Source organism: Trachurus japonicus, chromosome 22 (genome assembly GCF_045865225.1).
Source record: "Trachurus japonicus isolate A0001 chromosome 22, Traja_1.0".
Taxonomy (NCBI): domain Eukaryota; kingdom Metazoa; phylum Chordata; class Actinopteri; order Carangiformes; family Carangidae; genus Trachurus; species Trachurus japonicus.
Genome location: NC_140928.1, coordinates 14,088,907 through 14,107,079, shown reverse-complemented (window position 1 = coordinate 14,107,079; position 18,173 = coordinate 14,088,907). Strand labels below are relative to the sequence as shown.

General features: G+C 42.7%; 1 protein-coding gene across 2 annotated transcripts; it reads right to left on the bottom strand.

Annotated features, from left to right (window-relative positions):
• Nucleotides 1-5,708: 5,708 nt before the first annotated feature.
• Nucleotides 5,709-16,566, bottom strand: e2f2 (E2F transcription factor 2). Of its 2 annotated transcripts, none has more exons than XM_085766632.1 (7): nt 15,733-16,225; nt 9,629-9,728; nt 8,385-8,604; nt 7,739-7,900; nt 7,498-7,612; nt 6,945-7,140; nt 5,709-6,206 (listed from the first exon to the last, which is right to left on the bottom strand). In XM_085766632.1, the coding sequence occupies exons 1-7, from the start codon at nt 15,994-15,996 to the stop codon at nt 5,932-5,934; spliced, it is 1,332 nt and encodes a 443-aa protein (XP_085622758.1). In that variant the 5' UTR covers nt 15,997-16,225; the 3' UTR covers nt 5,709-5,931. The 2 variants fall into 2 exon arrangements, with proteins under 2 accessions (XP_085622758.1, XP_085622759.1); XM_085766633.1 differs by having other exon boundaries at nt 5,711-6,206; nt 6,945-7,143; nt 15,733-16,566.
• Between the last annotated feature and the right edge of the window lie 1,607 nt (nt 16,567-18,173).

The window sequence follows — 18,173 nt, the reverse complement described above, 5'->3', positions numbered from 1 at the left end:
CAAACTCCTTTTTGTGTCGCAAGTCTCTGCGCTTAGCAAATAACTCAGACACACCAAAAGAGTTTAAAAAGAGTGGTTATTGAATGCGATCCTCTGAAAGCACAAAGTGAAAATTCACTGGAGTCAGACCACACAAATGCCTCTCATGTTCGCACATACAAGTTTAGGCAACGTCACTGAAATTAAGAAGATGTACTGAGGGCTCCAGAGGGAAAAAAAGCTGGAAAACTCTCTCTTCCCCCTATTGATCATCAAGCAACAATACCCAGTCTTACAAGGAAGTGAAGGCACGCGACAAACTCCAAACAGTGCAGAGCCACATAAATAGGCTTGGTGACCCAGTTTAACAGGGCCTCGCTCATTGTTTCAGTTGCATGCCTGCATGTAGGATACAAGAACATTGGTGACGGGAGGAAGAAAACAGATGAGAATGGATACAGTTTGCAATTGCATGGATACATGTAAGCGTCTATTACAGTATTATGATATACACTATATGCAACATACGTGTGTCTGCATGCTCATTTTGCATGCAGTCATTTTTTTGCATGCATGTCTGGGCTGATGTAATGCTGAGGGTTGCTGTGTCCCAACAATACCCTCCTTCAGTTTCTTTGCAGCCCCTAGTAAAGAAGCAGAGCCTTTGTGCGTCTGCCAGCCTTCAAGCCTGGGTCCTGTTGTAAAACTCAGCAAACCGGTCTGCTCAGGCAATGAACTAACATATAGTGGAGAACAAGAGTCCAAGAAAAGGGAGGAGGGATGGAGGTGGTGACGGTGGGGGTGGGAAGAGAAATGGGGAATTGACAGAGGAAAATAGTTTTGGAAGGTGGAGTGAGTGTAGGAGGGGGAAGATGCACAGCACATGGAGGAAGACAAAGGTGGAGTGACAGAGGAAAGGAGAAAGAGATAGAGAGGAACTTCATTGTCTGAGCACACAAAGTGGAGTGACGCAATCAATGCTTTTCCTCCTTATCTCCACCCTTTTCCTTCCTAAACGCCACTACACACCCTCTGCTGCTACTGCTCATGGCAGTTTCACTTTTTTATTACACAATCAAATCAATTAGCTTTATTCCTTTATTCTTCACACATATATTTAGGGTTAGGGTTGGGGGAAGTCTCCCACATAGCCTGTGAGCAGGGAACTTTTGGCTGTCTGGAAGTGAGGTACACAAAATACAGCTTCTCTCTTTTCTCTCTGACACACACACACACGCAGAAGCACAGAGGTCGTAGCGACATCTTCCAGTAAAGATTGCAGCTGCCAGGATTTCCTTGCTGCTTCCCAGCAGCCGAAAGGAGAAGCATAAGGTCTGCTAACAACTTTTCCCTGAAAAATCTCTCCCTCTCCCTCTCCACTCTGCATGTTGACTCAGCTCCACTGGTTCTGCTATCAATTTACTACCCTTGTCAAGCCAGGAGGCCCAGGCTTACCGTAACATACCCCCTCTTCTGGTCAGCACGGATGACTGAAAATGGGAGGACTGGAGAGAGAAAGAGACGGGTGGGGGTTGATTTATTGTTTAACATTGGGGCTGCAGTTTCCCACTGGAATAATTATGAAGTGTTTTGAACAGGACAGCGCCTCTATTGAAAGCCATTGACCTCAGGAACCTGCACAACTGCGCTCGGGGAAAAGAGAAAAAACACCTTTGATGATGGTTTTCATCAGGTGTAGTGACAGATTTAGTGGTCATCCTTGACTCACTGACTGGGGCGTATCAAGCCCAGTATCACGTCTCAGCTGTCAACATCTCTTGCCCATCAACCCCACCCTCGGAGGGACATCCTCTCCAGCATACCCCGTCATCAGTTGGTATGGCAACAAAAACATTTTCCAGACAGGGAACAGGTAGTCAAACTTGTTTGTGATTCATAGTCTATGCAGAGTTATGTAGAATTCACAATGTCACAGTGTCACTTGAGGCATTAACTAATGATTACGAGGGAAACTTTAAATCCACATTTTCTTGGAACCATTCCAACTATCTATTGAGTAACTCTTAGATAACTAAGTGCTTATAACTTGGAGAAGAAAAGAAACATTTTTAAACTGGCCTGTTTAAACCTGTTTAGACATTAGACCTTGCCAGAGTCAGTTTTTGTCTTTCAGTGCCTCTAAGTGAGGTTGTGTGCCCTTAAAGACACCAATTATAGTAGCTAAATTGTTCCAACCCATAATGAGAATAATGTGTCCTGCAGCCTTAAACAATGACAAGCAGTGTTGTGGCCACATGTTGGTGCTGCTCATTAACAAGCTGTCACCTTAATAATGCGACTGCAGCAGCACACCGGAATCCATTCAGGATTTTGGCAAATTAAGCGTTAAAGCCAACAGTATTTACTTCAGTCGGTTGTCATCACAGCAGTTGGTCTGAAGGTGTGACGCAGCAGAACTGAGGTGCTCTGTTGTTTAGATAGCGTGATGTAAACCACACAGTCAAAGGCTGCGTGTGTGTGTACGTGGTGTCTGACACTTTGGTTTACGATCACTTGTTAAACACATGAGCTGTTGTGCGTAACATCTGTTAATAGACACTTAGCACTAATATACACCTGATGTTGGTGCAGAAACAGGTACATGCCAGTATGCTAAAAAGAAAAAAAAAACTCTTGGCATGCAAACGCTCAAATGTTTTTTTCCTCCTCCCTAAAGCCCTGTTGACAGCATTTGAAGTCTGTGTTGAGTATACAATAAATGTGTGTTTCTTAAAACACATCCCCTGTAGTCTGTAAATTCTAGATCCTTAATTAAATTAGGTTCAGTTTTGGTTCATCCCCAGACTCTGCTTTTCAAAATCAAAGCTTCACAAGATGTCTCTATTTATTTCCTTATGTTATAAATACACTGTAGCAGAGGAAACTCTCCTCCTCTAGCTTTGCTCTGTGTCCCAGGATTGATAGATATAAGAACTTAAAAATCATTCTCTGATATTCTTAATGTCCACATTAAGTCTGATCATATCTATTGAACTGCCCTACTTTGCCCTACTCATTTTACCTGAGCCTGTCCTAATTATAGTGGAAACATCATCCACATCTGTACTGAAACGAGCACAGCAGCGACTTCTCTTCTTGGATCAGATAACAGCTAAAGAAATTAAGTACAACAGTCTGTGGATTGGCCGGTACCCATCATCTCAAAACAATAATGTTCTAAACTGAATGAGAACCGGCTGCTCATCTGTTACAGCCCACTGGACGCCCCTCATCAATTCAACTGTCCATTATTACACTTCACATTTTGTTTAAAAAAAAAATCCTTTTCCATTGCTCCATATGACACATATGAGCAGCGAGGGAGAGAGGGCGTGTGCCTTTTTTTAATATACTGGACACAAGAGGTTGTATTATCTGGCTTTGTTTTTCTAATATTAAATGTTGACTCCTCTCATGCTCAACATCCCTCTTTAGTAAAATAACACAGACACAGAGAATGCAGAGCATTTGGCCGATCCTCAGGAAAAGACATTAATCATTTCCAAAGAAATGTTCCTGAACATTGCAACCTCCCCATCACCATGTGTTGAGAGACTAATTTTCACATCAAAATGTAAAAATAACATGCAAAATTGCACACACACATTTCTATACATTTACTACCGAATGTGTGCTACATTTGCATGCAAATGCATGGCCCCCTCAGAAAGCATTAACCCCTTTCCACAGTGACCCGGTGAACTTCGACCCCCTATACCCACTCACTATTGTGAGCTTGTTTCCAAAGCAACCGACTCACAAAGAATGATGTGTGGGTTTTGTTTACCTGTCTGAACGTGTTTATAGCTCATTCAGTGTCATTGTCGCTCTTCATGTCGACCCATTCTGTCTCCTCTGGGAATGTCAATTCTTATTAGATCAATATCCTCTGTGGCCACAGGCTTGCTGTTTTTAGACACAGGACTCCATATTTGATTTGAGCGCGAGATGCAATGAGCCCTTGTATCAGTGGATTTCCATTAAGTCATGGTCACATGGAGGATGATATTGCAGAGGCTAGAAGAGTTATCGATGTGAGCCTGGTTGAAAAGACATTGAAAAAAATTTTTTGACATGCAAAGTGATTAAAATGGAGCAGAATCCCGAGTGTAAACCATGGCTTTAGTATTTATTCAATAATTTCAAACAGACCACACAATATTACAAAATATTAAGTGCCGCATGTCATACAAAAACAGTCGTGCCCTCTGCGAAAAGGCCAGTATCAACTTTCAAAAAAATTCGGAAAATAGGTATAAATACAAAACAAATTATGTACAAATACCAGAAAAATAATGCTCATCAAAAAAAAACAACTACAAATTCTGAATTCACATTCCCTATTCTACATTGTAAAAATGCACACACACACAAACACACCACGTCACCCATTTCCCAAGCCATCCGATACACTCACACACAAGCACGCGGTTTCAAGTTTTGTTAGGACAGGACAGTTTAGCTTATCTCTGCAATGTAGAGGGAAAGCCAGAAATACATCAGCATCAAATTCAAATTTCCAAATGTCTAGAACTCTTAAAAAAACAAAAAAAAAAACAGATAAAAGTTGCAACCGCTCTGATCTCAGGCACACAGACTCTGACAATTAAAAGAGTTGCACCATAACATGAGGGAGAGCATTCATGGGCCTAAAATCTGAACAGTTAAGATCAATTTCAGATCAGTCAGATCAGTTTCTGTTTAATCAACAGGCTTCGTTTCTGTTGCTGTTTAATCAACAGACTTCATTCATTTCAGAACAAGTAGAGGAAAAAGAAAACACTCCTCTTATTTAACCTTAATTACATGAATTAACTCATCTTCCACACCTGCAACACAGATGCTGAATTCATTCTTTTGGGTAATTTCCTCAGAAATACAAGAGTAGTTTTACACTACCACATAAAAAATTCATCAATTAAAATTCAACTATTAACAGGGGGGAGAAACTGGATTGGAAACCAAAGCTGCCAAACTTACAAGACAGAGCATGTGATCCTCTTGTTCTGTCACCATTATCGGTCACTAACTCTGGCTCTGGGTCCAGTATCAGGCATCACAACCTGCAATGGTTTGGCACACAGCGCAACACCAAACAAGTACAAGGCCTGATGTAAAGCTTAAGGCAGGAGAGAGCAAACTTGATTAGAGGGATGCAAAAACATCAGCACCATCAAAATCGGTTGTATGTCTAATGTCTACACTCAGATATCACACGATACTGCATGTTCAAGCTGTAGGTGCAAGCAGGTCTACAAAGCTGGTGCTCACAGCTTTTCAAATTATTCACATTAATTTGGTCCGTGTCAAAGACGCTTGGACTCCTACAATCGCACCCTGTGAATGGTTCCTGTTAGCTTTAGCTTTCTCTCATCCAGTGATTGAATCCAGTAAAGCTGCACAGCAGTTAAAGCTGACCTGATACAAGGCCGCCCCCTACGGGCCAAAGACTGGCACTAACATTTAGACTTTGGAAACAAGGAAGAAAAAAAAAAGGTTCCTGAGTTGTCACACCGTAAACACCGACTGATACTCAAATGTTATCAGATGTTTTGCTGTTGATGTGATAATGCGTTATAACTCCTGTGTTTTTATGGCGTTACAAATGTTATCTTTGTAGCACAATCAGAAAATATAAAAGGAAAGTTTCAAAACAGTCCCTGCTTTTTAAAACAGTGTTTCCATATGGTTGGAGATTTCACACATCAGTGTCAATCTCAGTTAATCATTGAACTTTTTTTTTTTTTTTTTACAATTATATGTACAATTGTTATTTTTACCTTATTGAAATTGATAAGGGAAGGTAAATGCCCTTTTTGGGAATCACTGATATTAAAATAGACATGGCAAAAACAAAGAGTGATGGCTTCATAGTGTAATATTTCCTACTCAGAGAAGGCATTCAATTAAATATACCCCCCTCTTCTTCTCAGATTTCTTCCCCGCTGTAACTCAGCTCTGCAACAAATCTGCAAGATCGTAGGTGTCAAAGAAATCGGACACTCCCTCGCCATCCTCCAGGCTCCAGAGGTAATCGCTGTGGTCCAGGGGTGGAGAGAAATTCACAAAGGGGGTGTTTGGATCTGCGGTGAATGAGGTGCCAGGAAGCTGGTCCTCTGTGATCTGGAGCAGGCTGGGTGGCAAACCCAACAGACCCTCCACATCCAGTAAAGAGGAACTGGAGGCTGCAGCTGAGGGGGCAGCCGGAGCTGCCGTAGACATGTTGCCTGTGAGGAGAGGACAGAGGAGGGAGAGGTTTAATTTTGGTCTGAGCATGGGATCCTAATGCACAACTCTACAGATCCACAGCATGTAAGCACCAAATGTCATTTTTTACATGAAACAGGGAAAATCGAATAACTGACGGTCCGCCTCCTCAACATAGGTGGCGATATGCATCGTTTCAGCGGGTTAATACAAACCATGTCCAGTTGAACCTGGGCTGGGTTCGGCTTGAAAATAGGCTATAGCCTCTAATGACTCGGGTCGGTCCACGGGCTTAAAAAACACATCTTCTCGCTGGTTGCACTTTGTGAAATACACTCAATCGGTGCTGACACCGCTTTTTTTCCCTTTTCTTTGCCTGGGTTCGGCCAGCTTTTGTGCTACACCTTGTGTTATCTTAACTGTTGAGAAGCATGTACACATGCATTGTCCAGTTTCAGTGCGATATACGGTATATGCAGAATTAACATATATGCAGAATAAAATCGATTTCCAATCGCATTTCCTGGGTGTCTTAGTTGGATTTGGCGAACTCCCGTATTAGTCGGACTAACATATTTACATGCACTTCAATTGTCCAGTTTTAGTCGGATTAAGGCAATAATTCATTTTTTTCAACTGTCGTGTAAATGTACTGACTGCATGACCAAATGATTTTAACCTTTATGCTGCATGCTCACAAACTCACACCTCAAACAGGATAGTTTATCCTACTGTATGGTACGTTAACCCAAGCTTACATTCAATAGGCTCCTCTTTGATACTGTAGTTTGGCGGTGCCACTGTGGTTGCAGCTGGGGGGCCAAGGGGCTGAGGGAACTCCTTCTTAGGCGTGATGGCGCTCTTCACGGGGCTTGCATCTTCAAGACCCTCCTCTGGACACAAGTAGACTTCGATGGGGCCGTTCTTACTCTTTAAATAGATCTGTAATGACCCCTTCTGTAGGGAGAATAGGGCACAGATATCAGATTGCTGTTTAAAACAGACCAGACAAACTACTATAGTTTACTGGTGTCAAATTTGCTTGTATGCATTTCATTTATCTTTTTTTTAGTTTTTTTTTTTTTAGAGTTTTTAGCAGTTAAAATGTATATACATAATTATAAATGATCTGGGTTACTGAAAGTCCCTGCAAAACTACATTGTTAAAAAACTTTTCAAAAGACTTACACCTATCCGACCGCAATATAGACACCTTTTAAAAATTAGCATTGAGTGCAGTAGCCTATAAACTGGGAGAGGTGAGAAGGAGGAAACAAGCAGTGTAAAACTCAAACAAAGATGTGCTCTCACCCCTGCTGTGTCTGGCACCTCCAACTTGGTCTCAGCAGGAGCCTTGACAGCAATGACTGTCTGGTCTCGGAGACTGGCGATGGAGCGGATGTCCTGGTATGTCACATAGCCCAACGTGCAGCGTGGGGTCAAGGGTAACAACAGCGACAAATATGAAGTGGATTGTTCACATTGTAACCAAGCACAGTGGAGTTGCAGTAGCAATGTAATTTCAGTCACAAGAGGCGTATGTGAAGGATATCTCTGATTGTCTTTGTGTTCGGTCAGCTGTTTGAGCTGCGCGGTGCTGGAGTGAATCAGTTCATCCAGAGATCTCTCTGCTCGCTCCAGGTCTCCCAGCTCTTTCCTCAGGGCACAAGCCTTCTCCCCTCCACCTGCACCGCCCTCGAATACATCTCCAACCCTACAAGACCACACGCAGGAAAACATACAAATAAGCAAAAAAAACCAAAAGGTGATTGCAAATAAAATTAGTCTGTAATTTGTCTATCGCTGTCATGACCAATTAAACCCAAGTCCAGATGGTGTAACAGGCAGTAAGCAAGCTGGTGAGTCAGTGTTGTAATATGTAGTTGTAGCCACTAGGTGGCAGATGAGGGATAAGTGTGTGAACAGGAACACAGACACTGAGCTGCAACTGTGATATCCAACACAACAGCTTGTCATTAAACACAACCTTTATGATATGTGGTCTCAATTCTTTTTTGTGTCAGAGAGATGTAGCAATAAGTTATTGATAGATTTTTTAATAACAGCCAAACCAATCAGACCAGAAAATGAATGTATCTAGATGTCTTGTTTCTGTCAACCTGTATCTTCTTTAACCTGGAACTTGAGTTTATTCCCATACTGAATATTAAATCTCTTTCTGGCCCGTTTGAACTCACAGCCATTGGATGTTATTCTTAGATTTTTTCCTGATCAGCTGAACTCCCTCCAGGACGTTGGTGATGTCATAGATGCGTCTCTTCTGGACCTCCAGAACCTCTGTGGCCCAGTTCAGGTCAAGGACTCCATCAGGTGACTCGGCAATCAGACCCACAAATTTCTTGGTCAACAGGCCCAGGGAGGTGTCGTAGCGCGTTCGCTCACCTGGAGACTTTGGAGCTGGGGGAGAAGATGTAGAAAAATGGCGCATGAGGAGAGAACAATGTGAAGCAGAGCAGATGTATATGTAAATATGAGGTGAATGAATCCGATCTGTTAGAAACTTCATTCATTTGATCAGTGATTCAATTACTTACATTAGTCATTCAAGTTGTTGTCAACAGCATAACATGAAAACAATCTTATATGAATGTGTCAGTAATCTTTCTTCTTGTCTGAATATGACTCATTTTGCATTCGATATTTGAAATTGCATTCACTGGTAAATATTTCATGACATTGTGCATGTGCATGTTATTTGCAAGAGGGAAATAAACACATAAACAACTCACTGATGATACCATCTGCTGTGGGTAAAGCTACTCTGTCTCCTACACAATGACAGACTGTGCAAAAACTGTGTCACAAATAAAGTTTTCACATTTTAATCTGCTACAGGTCTATTTAGTATTTGACAACGATTTGACATTTAGTCCATGTGTAGCTCCTTTCTCTGATTATAAGAGCATCCATTTTTCAAGCTAACATCAAGCTGCTCTCTGAGAGTATTTCCCGCCGTCCACTCACACTCAGGCCCATCCCTTTAACAGCCTCTTTTGGATTGTGCCCATTTGAATGAACTGTAATTACACTACTTCCTGGGTCTTATCTCTTTACTACAGTGTTTTATTGGCTTATTCACATTTCCCATTTTATAATTAACTTTAATGGTACCCTACTGACCATATTCTCCCACGGTTATGACCTTCAGATGATGTTTTTTTAATTATTATCACTTCCCGCGTTAATGATCCAATTGAGTCTCCAACTGTGGAGGTGTGGAGGACGGGGTTACTTTCTCTTTCTTTGAATGACCTCCTTTATTATTTAATGTAAAAAATAAAAACTTAGATAGAAGCACTACAGAGATTCTATCAGAAGAGAAACCAACAGCAGTATTAGTGCACCTTGAGTATCTATCACCAAAATCCACATTTACATATAACAACTCCTCTGTCACATCTGACCCACACAGTGTACTCACTCCGTGGACTTGGTATCCTGGCTGCGATGTTGCCTTTGCCTTTTGGTGTGCGGAACTCTGGGAGGTAAAGAGGGTCCTCAAGATCCAGCTTCCTTTTAGCCTGGAGAGCAAAGAGCAATGAGTTTTATTTAGCTGTTATGGTGCTTCACTCAGAAGTAATCATTCGGTCATCACAAGAATATGCCAAGTGTGAATAATGTTCCTCGATTGACCTCCTTGAAATGTTATATTCTCTACAATGCTTCCTACTTAACAAACCGCACTCACTTTCCATAAGGCCAAGTTAAATTGTAAAAATGTATTGTGTAGGGTGAGTTCAGCCCTTCCAAGAAACTGTGACATCAATGCTGGCAAAAGTGCTAAATAGGGGGGGGGGGGGTGTTGAAAAGTGCTGTGTCGTAAATGTGCCAACAGCCCTCAAGTGCAGAAACAAAGCACTCACACTTTCCCAAGGACTTCCACTGATCGTGTGTGTGTGTGTGTGTGTGTGGACGTAGTGGAGGGTGGGGGGGGTGGGGGGGTCTCAACCCACTGCCTACAAAACGTCAGGAAATCCCTGGAATCACTCAATGACCTCTCCTCCCCCTCTCAAGCCTCCCTACATCTCCTTTCTTCTACAGCTTAACACACAGGCTCTCTCTCTCTTTACACACACATACACACACACACACAATTGCCTGACCATAACTGTAATGCATCATGCACTCAGCTTCAACTTAAACACACGCAGGCCAGACCTTTGGACCCCAATATAAACTAAATATCTTCATGTGACCATTATAACTCTTTGCAATGACCCACATATAACAAAAGTGAAAGTCACAAGCACACAGCCTCCCTCTTTTAGGATTAAGAAACGACCAACTGTCTGAAAAAACTTGCGCAAATTGGCGACACCCGGACACGCAGCATTCCTGCCAGTGAATTGTTAACTCCAACAACAAGCGCTCACAGTGGACTGGGAAAAGTTCACAGTGGATCAGTCAGTAGTCATTCCCCTCTTCACGCTGGGCGCCCACAGAAAAACACACAGGTGACTGAGCTAACGAGGCGTGGGATTTCAGCTCGGCGTTACCGAGGCTGCTGGGTAATTTGTAAGCATCTGGTTAGGGACCTCACCTTTTCTGTCTTTTAACAAATAAAAACCACAATCCCCCTTTTGTCAGTGCAGCGCACGGGGAGCCAGTGAGCTGCTTTGCCTAATGGGTTTAGCCAACTGACAGCAATTTTCCCCGACATGGAAAAAAAGTGGCACGTTAACTGAACCATGTGTGGATGTGCCAGAGAGAGAGTGTGGGGGATACTGAAGGCAGCCATTGTCCCAGTGTGCTCCCTGACATGTCCACCTGTTGACCGGCGACATCTGGAGCAAGCAGTATAGCAAGTGTACATGCTGTCTGGCAGGGCGGCTTTTAATCCCTACAGCACACAGGCAGCCACGCGGACATACAAAGAGACATGGGACGGGACAGTGACCAACTACTTTCTAACAAAATGGTAGCCGGTAGCATTTGTGGCATTAAATGTGGGCTTTTTGTTGAAGTCAGACTCCTGACAATAGCTGTCAAACACCAAATGCCACAGAGAGGAATTAGAAACAAACTGTGGTTGAAACAGAAAAAACTACATCTGACCTGGTTTTACTTTCCTCTTCAATCATAAAAAAACAAACAATAACCATCACATAAAATTAAGTAGAGCTTGATAACTTCCGTGACCCAGATATTGCAGATCAAACTGCACCACTACCACCACCAGCAGGTCTACATTTTTCAGACCCTGCACTTCAAAAGTCACAGCCACGGGCGCAGCAACATGTTGTAAGAAGGAACCAACGGTTTCACCCTGCAGCTGTATGTGTGAAGGTGGGGGTTTGGGTGCTCCTTTTTTGCATGAGGGATTTCTCTGGTGAGTCAACCACATTACGCAAACACCACTTCATTTAGTGGAAAGACAGGCTATCTGTCTCTCATATGTGTGCATAGGTAAAGTGCATGAGAGAGTAATAATTGACAAAGTAACAAATGCCAATTATTGTTGAGCATGCAGGTATGTTGTCTGACACGCAAATGTCATGAAAGGAAAAACCTGCTGAATCTGATCATCAAAATAGTTTTAGATGTAGTTTCACAGTGTGTGGGTCGTAATTGATATAATTAAGCATGTTCAATGTAAAGTCATGTGGTTACTGCGCAGTAGGCCACTCCTGGAAAATGTCAGCTGTCCTCCTATTGCCTCTTTATCTTACAACCTCGCAGTATCACCCCACTCACGTTTGCCATAACCTCACCCTGCTTGCCGGCCCAGTTACACCCAAGCATTGCACGTGGCAGCCTCTGTTTGTTGTACATTCTTTGGCTGATTCCTGCTGTCTCTGCCGCTGTGGTGAAATCTCCACAGTGGTGTTTCACACACAGTCAGAGTCACGTGAAGGACTTCTGCTGCCGGGCCTCTCCTCAAACCAACAAACCTCGTCGGTTGAGCTGCATGGGATTCAGATTCCATCCGAGCCATGGGCAAGTTACAGTACGCCTGCAAAGGACGACTCCTTCATCACACAAACCCCTCACTACGACCACACCCTCGGCTAGTCAAAAGAAAACACAATGGCTAAGTTGCTGATGAGATTGTCAATGCATCCCTCAAGAGAAAAAAAAAAGAGAAGGGTGGATCTGCCCATTTGGGGCTGCTGGTGGAAGGGGTCGGGGGTAGATGGCTGCTTTGAAATGCAAACTCCCCCGGTCGAGGACATTATGCTCCAGGGTTAGGGCTGGCCTCAGGCGGCGGTAAAACTAGGTGAATGAGAAAAGGAAAAGGGAGAGAGATTTTGGATGAGTGCATACAGTTGGCAATGTGGCCAATGTCACACCCAGGTGGCAGCAGTGTAAGTGAGGCGGGGGGGGGTTGCTGCATGGGGGGATGGAGCCAGGAGGTGATTCAAGGCAGCACTGGGGGTTACAGGAAAACTTCATTGGGAACCTATGTTGCTACCATGTGGCAGAAAAAGTAATTCATAAAACTGATGTGAAGGCTTATGCCGTTTTTGCAGATAGTGAACATTCTGTGAGAGTCTGGGAACAGGCACATGCGACATAAAGCTGGAAATAAGTGGGACATTGTCTCTCGTGATGGACATAATGATGCATTTCTGGCCAAACTTGGCATTCGGCTGTAGTAAACATGACTTGCTGTATCTGAAACAGACTTATTCATTCATCTGCAGCGCTGCAGAGCACGAGGAGGATGAGGACTGATATAAAAGCAGCCGTCGGGAGACGGACGGTCCCTGGACTTTGGAGGGAAGCCTGGACGCATTTACATCACTATCAAGCTGAAAGGAAACAGAGCGACACAACATTATCAACAGTTTAACACACCCTGGTTAGAACTCACATGACAATCAGTGATACATTGCCTTTTACTACACGACTACTAACAGCTACAGGCAGAATCTCTGCAGCCAAAGTCAATCATTAACCTCTGCGTGTGTCCCCGTGAGTAAGCTTTCACAGTCGAGGATCACGCACGACTGTTGGCGCACTGAGCTTTGTTTAGTTTGTTTGTATTTGGAGGCATTCGGTATCTAACATTGAACCAAGCATCCTGTTCCAGTCAAAGACAGCTCAAAAGAAACAGTGGTTATTATGCTGTGTGAGTTAAAGGAAGTAAGCTGCACATGAAAAGCAGCACTTCCTGTAAACATAAGACCCATGACTGAACATGCACTCAAGCTGCTGTGTCAGCAAGCACATATAGTATATGTATCATACACAGTACATCAAATTAATGTTGTGCAATAGCTGTAGATGACAACATGCTAAATATTCAGACACATTAGTATTCATTTACTTAATATATCCCTTAAATAACTATTTTTGCACACATCACACAACCTTACAGAGCTACTTTATGTCCAAATACAAAGTGACCAAAACATGTGTGTTTGTCTTCTATAGTTTACAAAAACAGAAAGACTGAGTGTCATTAGTTGACAGATTTTAAGAAAAAAGGATGCTACAGCATCACAGCTGTAGCAGTGATGCTCTGTGGCTGAAAACTGAATCCCACCTTCATTTGGATAGAGCTCTATGCATCGAAGTCTCATTATTTAGGGAAGCAACAAGCATATGGGGACACAACCCTAAATGACCTAACACTGCATCAACAGCTGCCGCCTATGTAAAAGAAAAAAGAAAAAAAAAAGCATGTCTGTGTCCAACAGAACGTCAGATTAAAAAGAGGAAGCAGTACGATGATCATCGACAGGATGTGTTTGAGGCTGGGGAGAAGGAAAAGGCTTTAAGGTTCTGTCTTTTTTCAGAAATGAAACATATGAAAGAGTTTCAGCCCACCAGCTACTCATAGTGTACATTCGAAAGACTTAGCTTACTGATCATTTACTTAATTCACTGAAAGATGCCGAGGAAGTTTCACAATTATGGGACTTTGGGACTTTTGAAACCTGCTGTGTAATTTCAAAAGTGCAATCCTCTGTCCCACCTCAATGAAACTATCATTTTAGTGAGCTATGGGTTTTTTTTCCCCACCACCTGCGTAAACCATCCCTGTAGAGTCACCAAAATCAAAATCCAAGTGAATGCATTCATGATGAATCCAAACACACTCAGGTATGTACTGAGGCAGAACAGACAAGCCAAGTGTCAGTGTGGAAACACCCTGTGTGTTGTGGCTTCTTATCTGCAACTTGTTGCCATCTCCATCTGCATAATCAACCCTGTCAGCCCACATCCTATATTAGTCTGGGTCAAGCTATCTGTCACATGAAAGGGTCTTAACGCTGGATTAAAAGAGAGGATAACATTTTTATTTCTACGGTGTGACATGCACAAATCCATGAATCGAAATTAAGTTCACCTTGGCATATGATAAGCCAGGTGGCAGTGGCAGCCTATTTCTCACTTTACTTGCATCCAACTAATCCTCTTGAAGGGCCTATTAGCAAATACAGGCGCAAGGGCCAGGGGGTTAACATGAGATTTGGATCTGCTGCACACAGTCTAACCCCTAACCCCCTTTAGCTTTGCTGCAATTCAGTAAATCTAAAGAAGGGACGGCGGGGCTGGCGAGAAAGGAGGAGACCAATATAACAAACAACAGCAGGTGTGGAGCACAACAAGTCGCTGAGTGTGATCCAATCCTCTCAGATCAACAAGCTTTTCAAATAATCCTTCAGGAATAGGAAGTATACGGCCTATACACAGCAGGGATACAGTACGGTTCTCATTTAATATTCCTAACATATGGATTTTCCTTTTTTTTTTTTTTTTTTTTTAAATGATGCTTTTTAGTCTCTTTCCACCTGAGCACACACACACATCGGCTTCCAGGAAAACACACCAGTTGTCCGGTGATGACCTCTGACCCTTCAGCTCTTTCCTACAGTGACATGAACAGGTTACACAGGTCCTGGTGTCGCCCTAATGACAGGTGCAGTGGGAGCAGCTGTCATGTAGGAGCAATCACATAAAAAGCTGTCCAAATAAGAGGGTGAGAAGAAACAGCTCGGGAGAATTTCTCCTCCAACTAGAGCTGACGTTCAGTTAAAAAGACATAAGAGATGAGTGTTAAATGCTGTGTTTACATTAGTGTCATCTGCTTGATCCCCCCTTGCATTGTTAGATTGTGTACCCCTGCTGCCCCAGCTATCTCCCACTGTGGGGGCCACTCATCCTTCCTTTTCATATAGGAGAGGGGCCCCCAAACACTATCAACTACACCCCCTCCCCACCTCCTCCTCCTCCCTATCAAACACACACAACATTTGGTCTTGTCTGGCTACAGCTGGACTGCGGGAGGAGGACATGTCACAGTCACACCAACCCATACACATCCAGCAGCAGCAGCAGAGACACAGTGGCTCCTCTGTGTCTTATCACGTCAAAACATATTTGCATGCACCCTAAACGTGGCTGAAACATTGCATACCAATGGAAATGACGAGCTATTTCGCCCACACAAGCACGTAGTCCTGACTATGCTGCACACTCACCCAGTGATTCGTTATTAAAATGTGTGTAAATGTGGTGTAAAGCTTGTATAGTAGGAGTAGTAGTGTGTATGTGTGTGTGTGTTTGATTCTTTACCGGCAATCGCCCGGAGGATGATCTGATGGGTTTAGCCTCTGGTCCGTGGGGGGTTGAGTACAGGCTGTTGGCTCTTTGTTCGGCCGCGGTGGTGTTGCAGATCTGGGTGAAATAGCCGACCGGTACCGTGTTCATCGGCGGGCTGGACAGCACGGTGCCGAGGAGCTCTGTCTTGGACAAAACCTTGATCTTCTGCTGGGAACAAGGCAGCCCCATCGCTGCTCGACCCGACGCCGGAGAGACGCCTTTCGGCATTCGCATCATTTTCCTGAGTAAACTAAATTTAACCGGATCGGTCAGGCGAAGGGGGGGGAAGTGTACTGATGATGGCTTAACACACCGATCAATGCTCTGCTAAATCGTATCCCTTATTACCGGAGAGCTGCGGCTCCTAAAGGCTTCCTGTGAAAAGATTCTACCCTGGGAATATAACAAAGAAGCCAACTCACACACAGCTCAAACCAGTCTGTTTGGTAGGTACAAAATGCACAGGTTAAATGTGCAATCCAGGAGAATTTAGCAGAAAATACATAAAAAACTGACTGGTCGGTGTTGTTATCCTTTGTCCGGTAACCAAGTGCAGAGGTAACGTTAACTGTCTTTACAAGTTACAAAAAAATAATAATAATATTCGCTGCCTGAATAAATAAACAAACAGTTTCAAACATCCAGTATTGTAAAAGTCCAAATACCAGAAGGTTTGCAGGTCCCAGTGAGCTCAGGTTCCAGTTTGAGATTTACAACTTATTGTGACCCCCCCTCTGATGCAGAATCCGACCCGGTCTGTGACTCCTGTCCGTCCGGCTCACAGCTCCGCTCTCCATACAAGAGGACAAGAGCTGGCTAAGAACAGCTTTTTTACCGCCAAACTTCGTCCCGCGAAATTTAGATCTCCCGCGGTTAGAACTCGTATCTGATTGGCTCACGGCACGTTCGGCGTGTCACATTAGCATAAAACAGTTGTTCGCAGACGGGGCTCGTCCTCTTAAAGCGACAGTCATAGTTTGGGACATAATGTTCCTTTATTGCAAGGGTTAAGTTGGAGACAATGACCCCTTATAAGTTTGAATAAGAAAGACTAAATAATCAGACATTTGACTAAACAGCTGTCGCTTCGTAGTTACCACAATTTTTTGTGTTTATTGGATATTAAGAATAATTATTATGTTATATAGTGATAAGACATGGTTAGCAACAATTTGACCTATATCTTGCAACATACCATGTCCTACTGAAACTGCAACTTCCATTATTTTCATTCCATTCATTTATTCATTCATTAAACCATTCATACAACAAAACTCTTGTTGTGTGGGCGTATTGTGTACCATAACTTTAGATCACACATTTTACACATGCAAAATGATGTACAAAACATGTATTATTAGTTTGAGGCAGTAATGATTACAAAAAACATGCATTGTTATATTTGAATATTTAACTTTGTAGTGAAAATATATAAGAGTAATGACTTAGGTCTAGACTCATTCAAAAAAAGTGGAGCAATCATATAGAGTTCATATAACTTTCAAATAGCGATGACTTTATTAAAATCGTTATTAACAATGATATTTTATATGATATAACATGTAGAAAATAGATGTTTGTAAATGTAAGGAACATTAAATATACAATAAACCATAATGTAACTGAAACTGTTTCCCTGGATCATCTTTATATAATAAGAAGAGTGTTTTCATTGTATAGCCTACATGAGAATCAATATTGTATTTGATGAAAGTGTATTGTGGCCCGGTGCAAGGTGTTGCTCAGGGATAGTTTGTAGATGATAATTGGATTCATTCAGTAGCACTCTTGCTTATTGGCTCAGAGGAGATATTGAAAGAAAACAACCCCTCCCCCATCCACAGCTACCACCCAAGCCATATGAGTTGACACCCATTGGCCAAGGCAAGGAAGAGTCCCAGCCAAAGCAAGCCTATTGTCATGCCTCCATTTGAACAATAATTCACAAAAGAAAACTGAATATATTCTGAATGCAAGATAACATAATAATACTTGACTTACTAAAGATGTGATGACTATAAAAGGTAAAGAGGGGAGAAAAAGTTGACATGGTGAGCTCCTTAATACACTTACATAAGACACTTCTTTATGTTGGTTAAGAAATTTGCTTTGTAGATATTGCAACATGAAAGAGATGGTAGAGACTACAACTTCTAACAGACATGTCACAGTGATCTCCACATAATGCAACTCAAGCATCTCCACCCTCTTTCTCATCCTCTTTTGAACTGAGCCATGAAATGCAGTACAGCTCATTAGAAGTGTTGCACCATCCACAGTCACTTGGAGGAATTCAGATTAACACTTTGTGGAGATTCTGCTCTAGTGTTGTCCTGTGTCAATTTCCCTGCTAAAATAGACACAGAAGCCATTTTACTTTTGTAGTTAAAGAGACTGCCCTTGGTCAGGTATTT

Coding starts and splice junctions, on each gene's coding strand:
- e2f2 (XM_085766633.1), bottom strand. CDS start 15,996: ATGATGCGAATGCCGAAAGGCGTCTCTCCGGCGTCGGGTCGAGCAGCG. Junction 9,729..15,732: donor CATCCTCCGGGCGATTGCCG/GTAAAGAATCAA, acceptor TTTGCTCTCCAG/GCTAAAAGGAAGCTGGATCT. Junction 8,605..9,628: donor CAGGATACCAAGTCCACGGA/GTGAGTACACTG, acceptor CTTCTCCCCCAG/CTCCAAAGTCTCCAGGTGAG.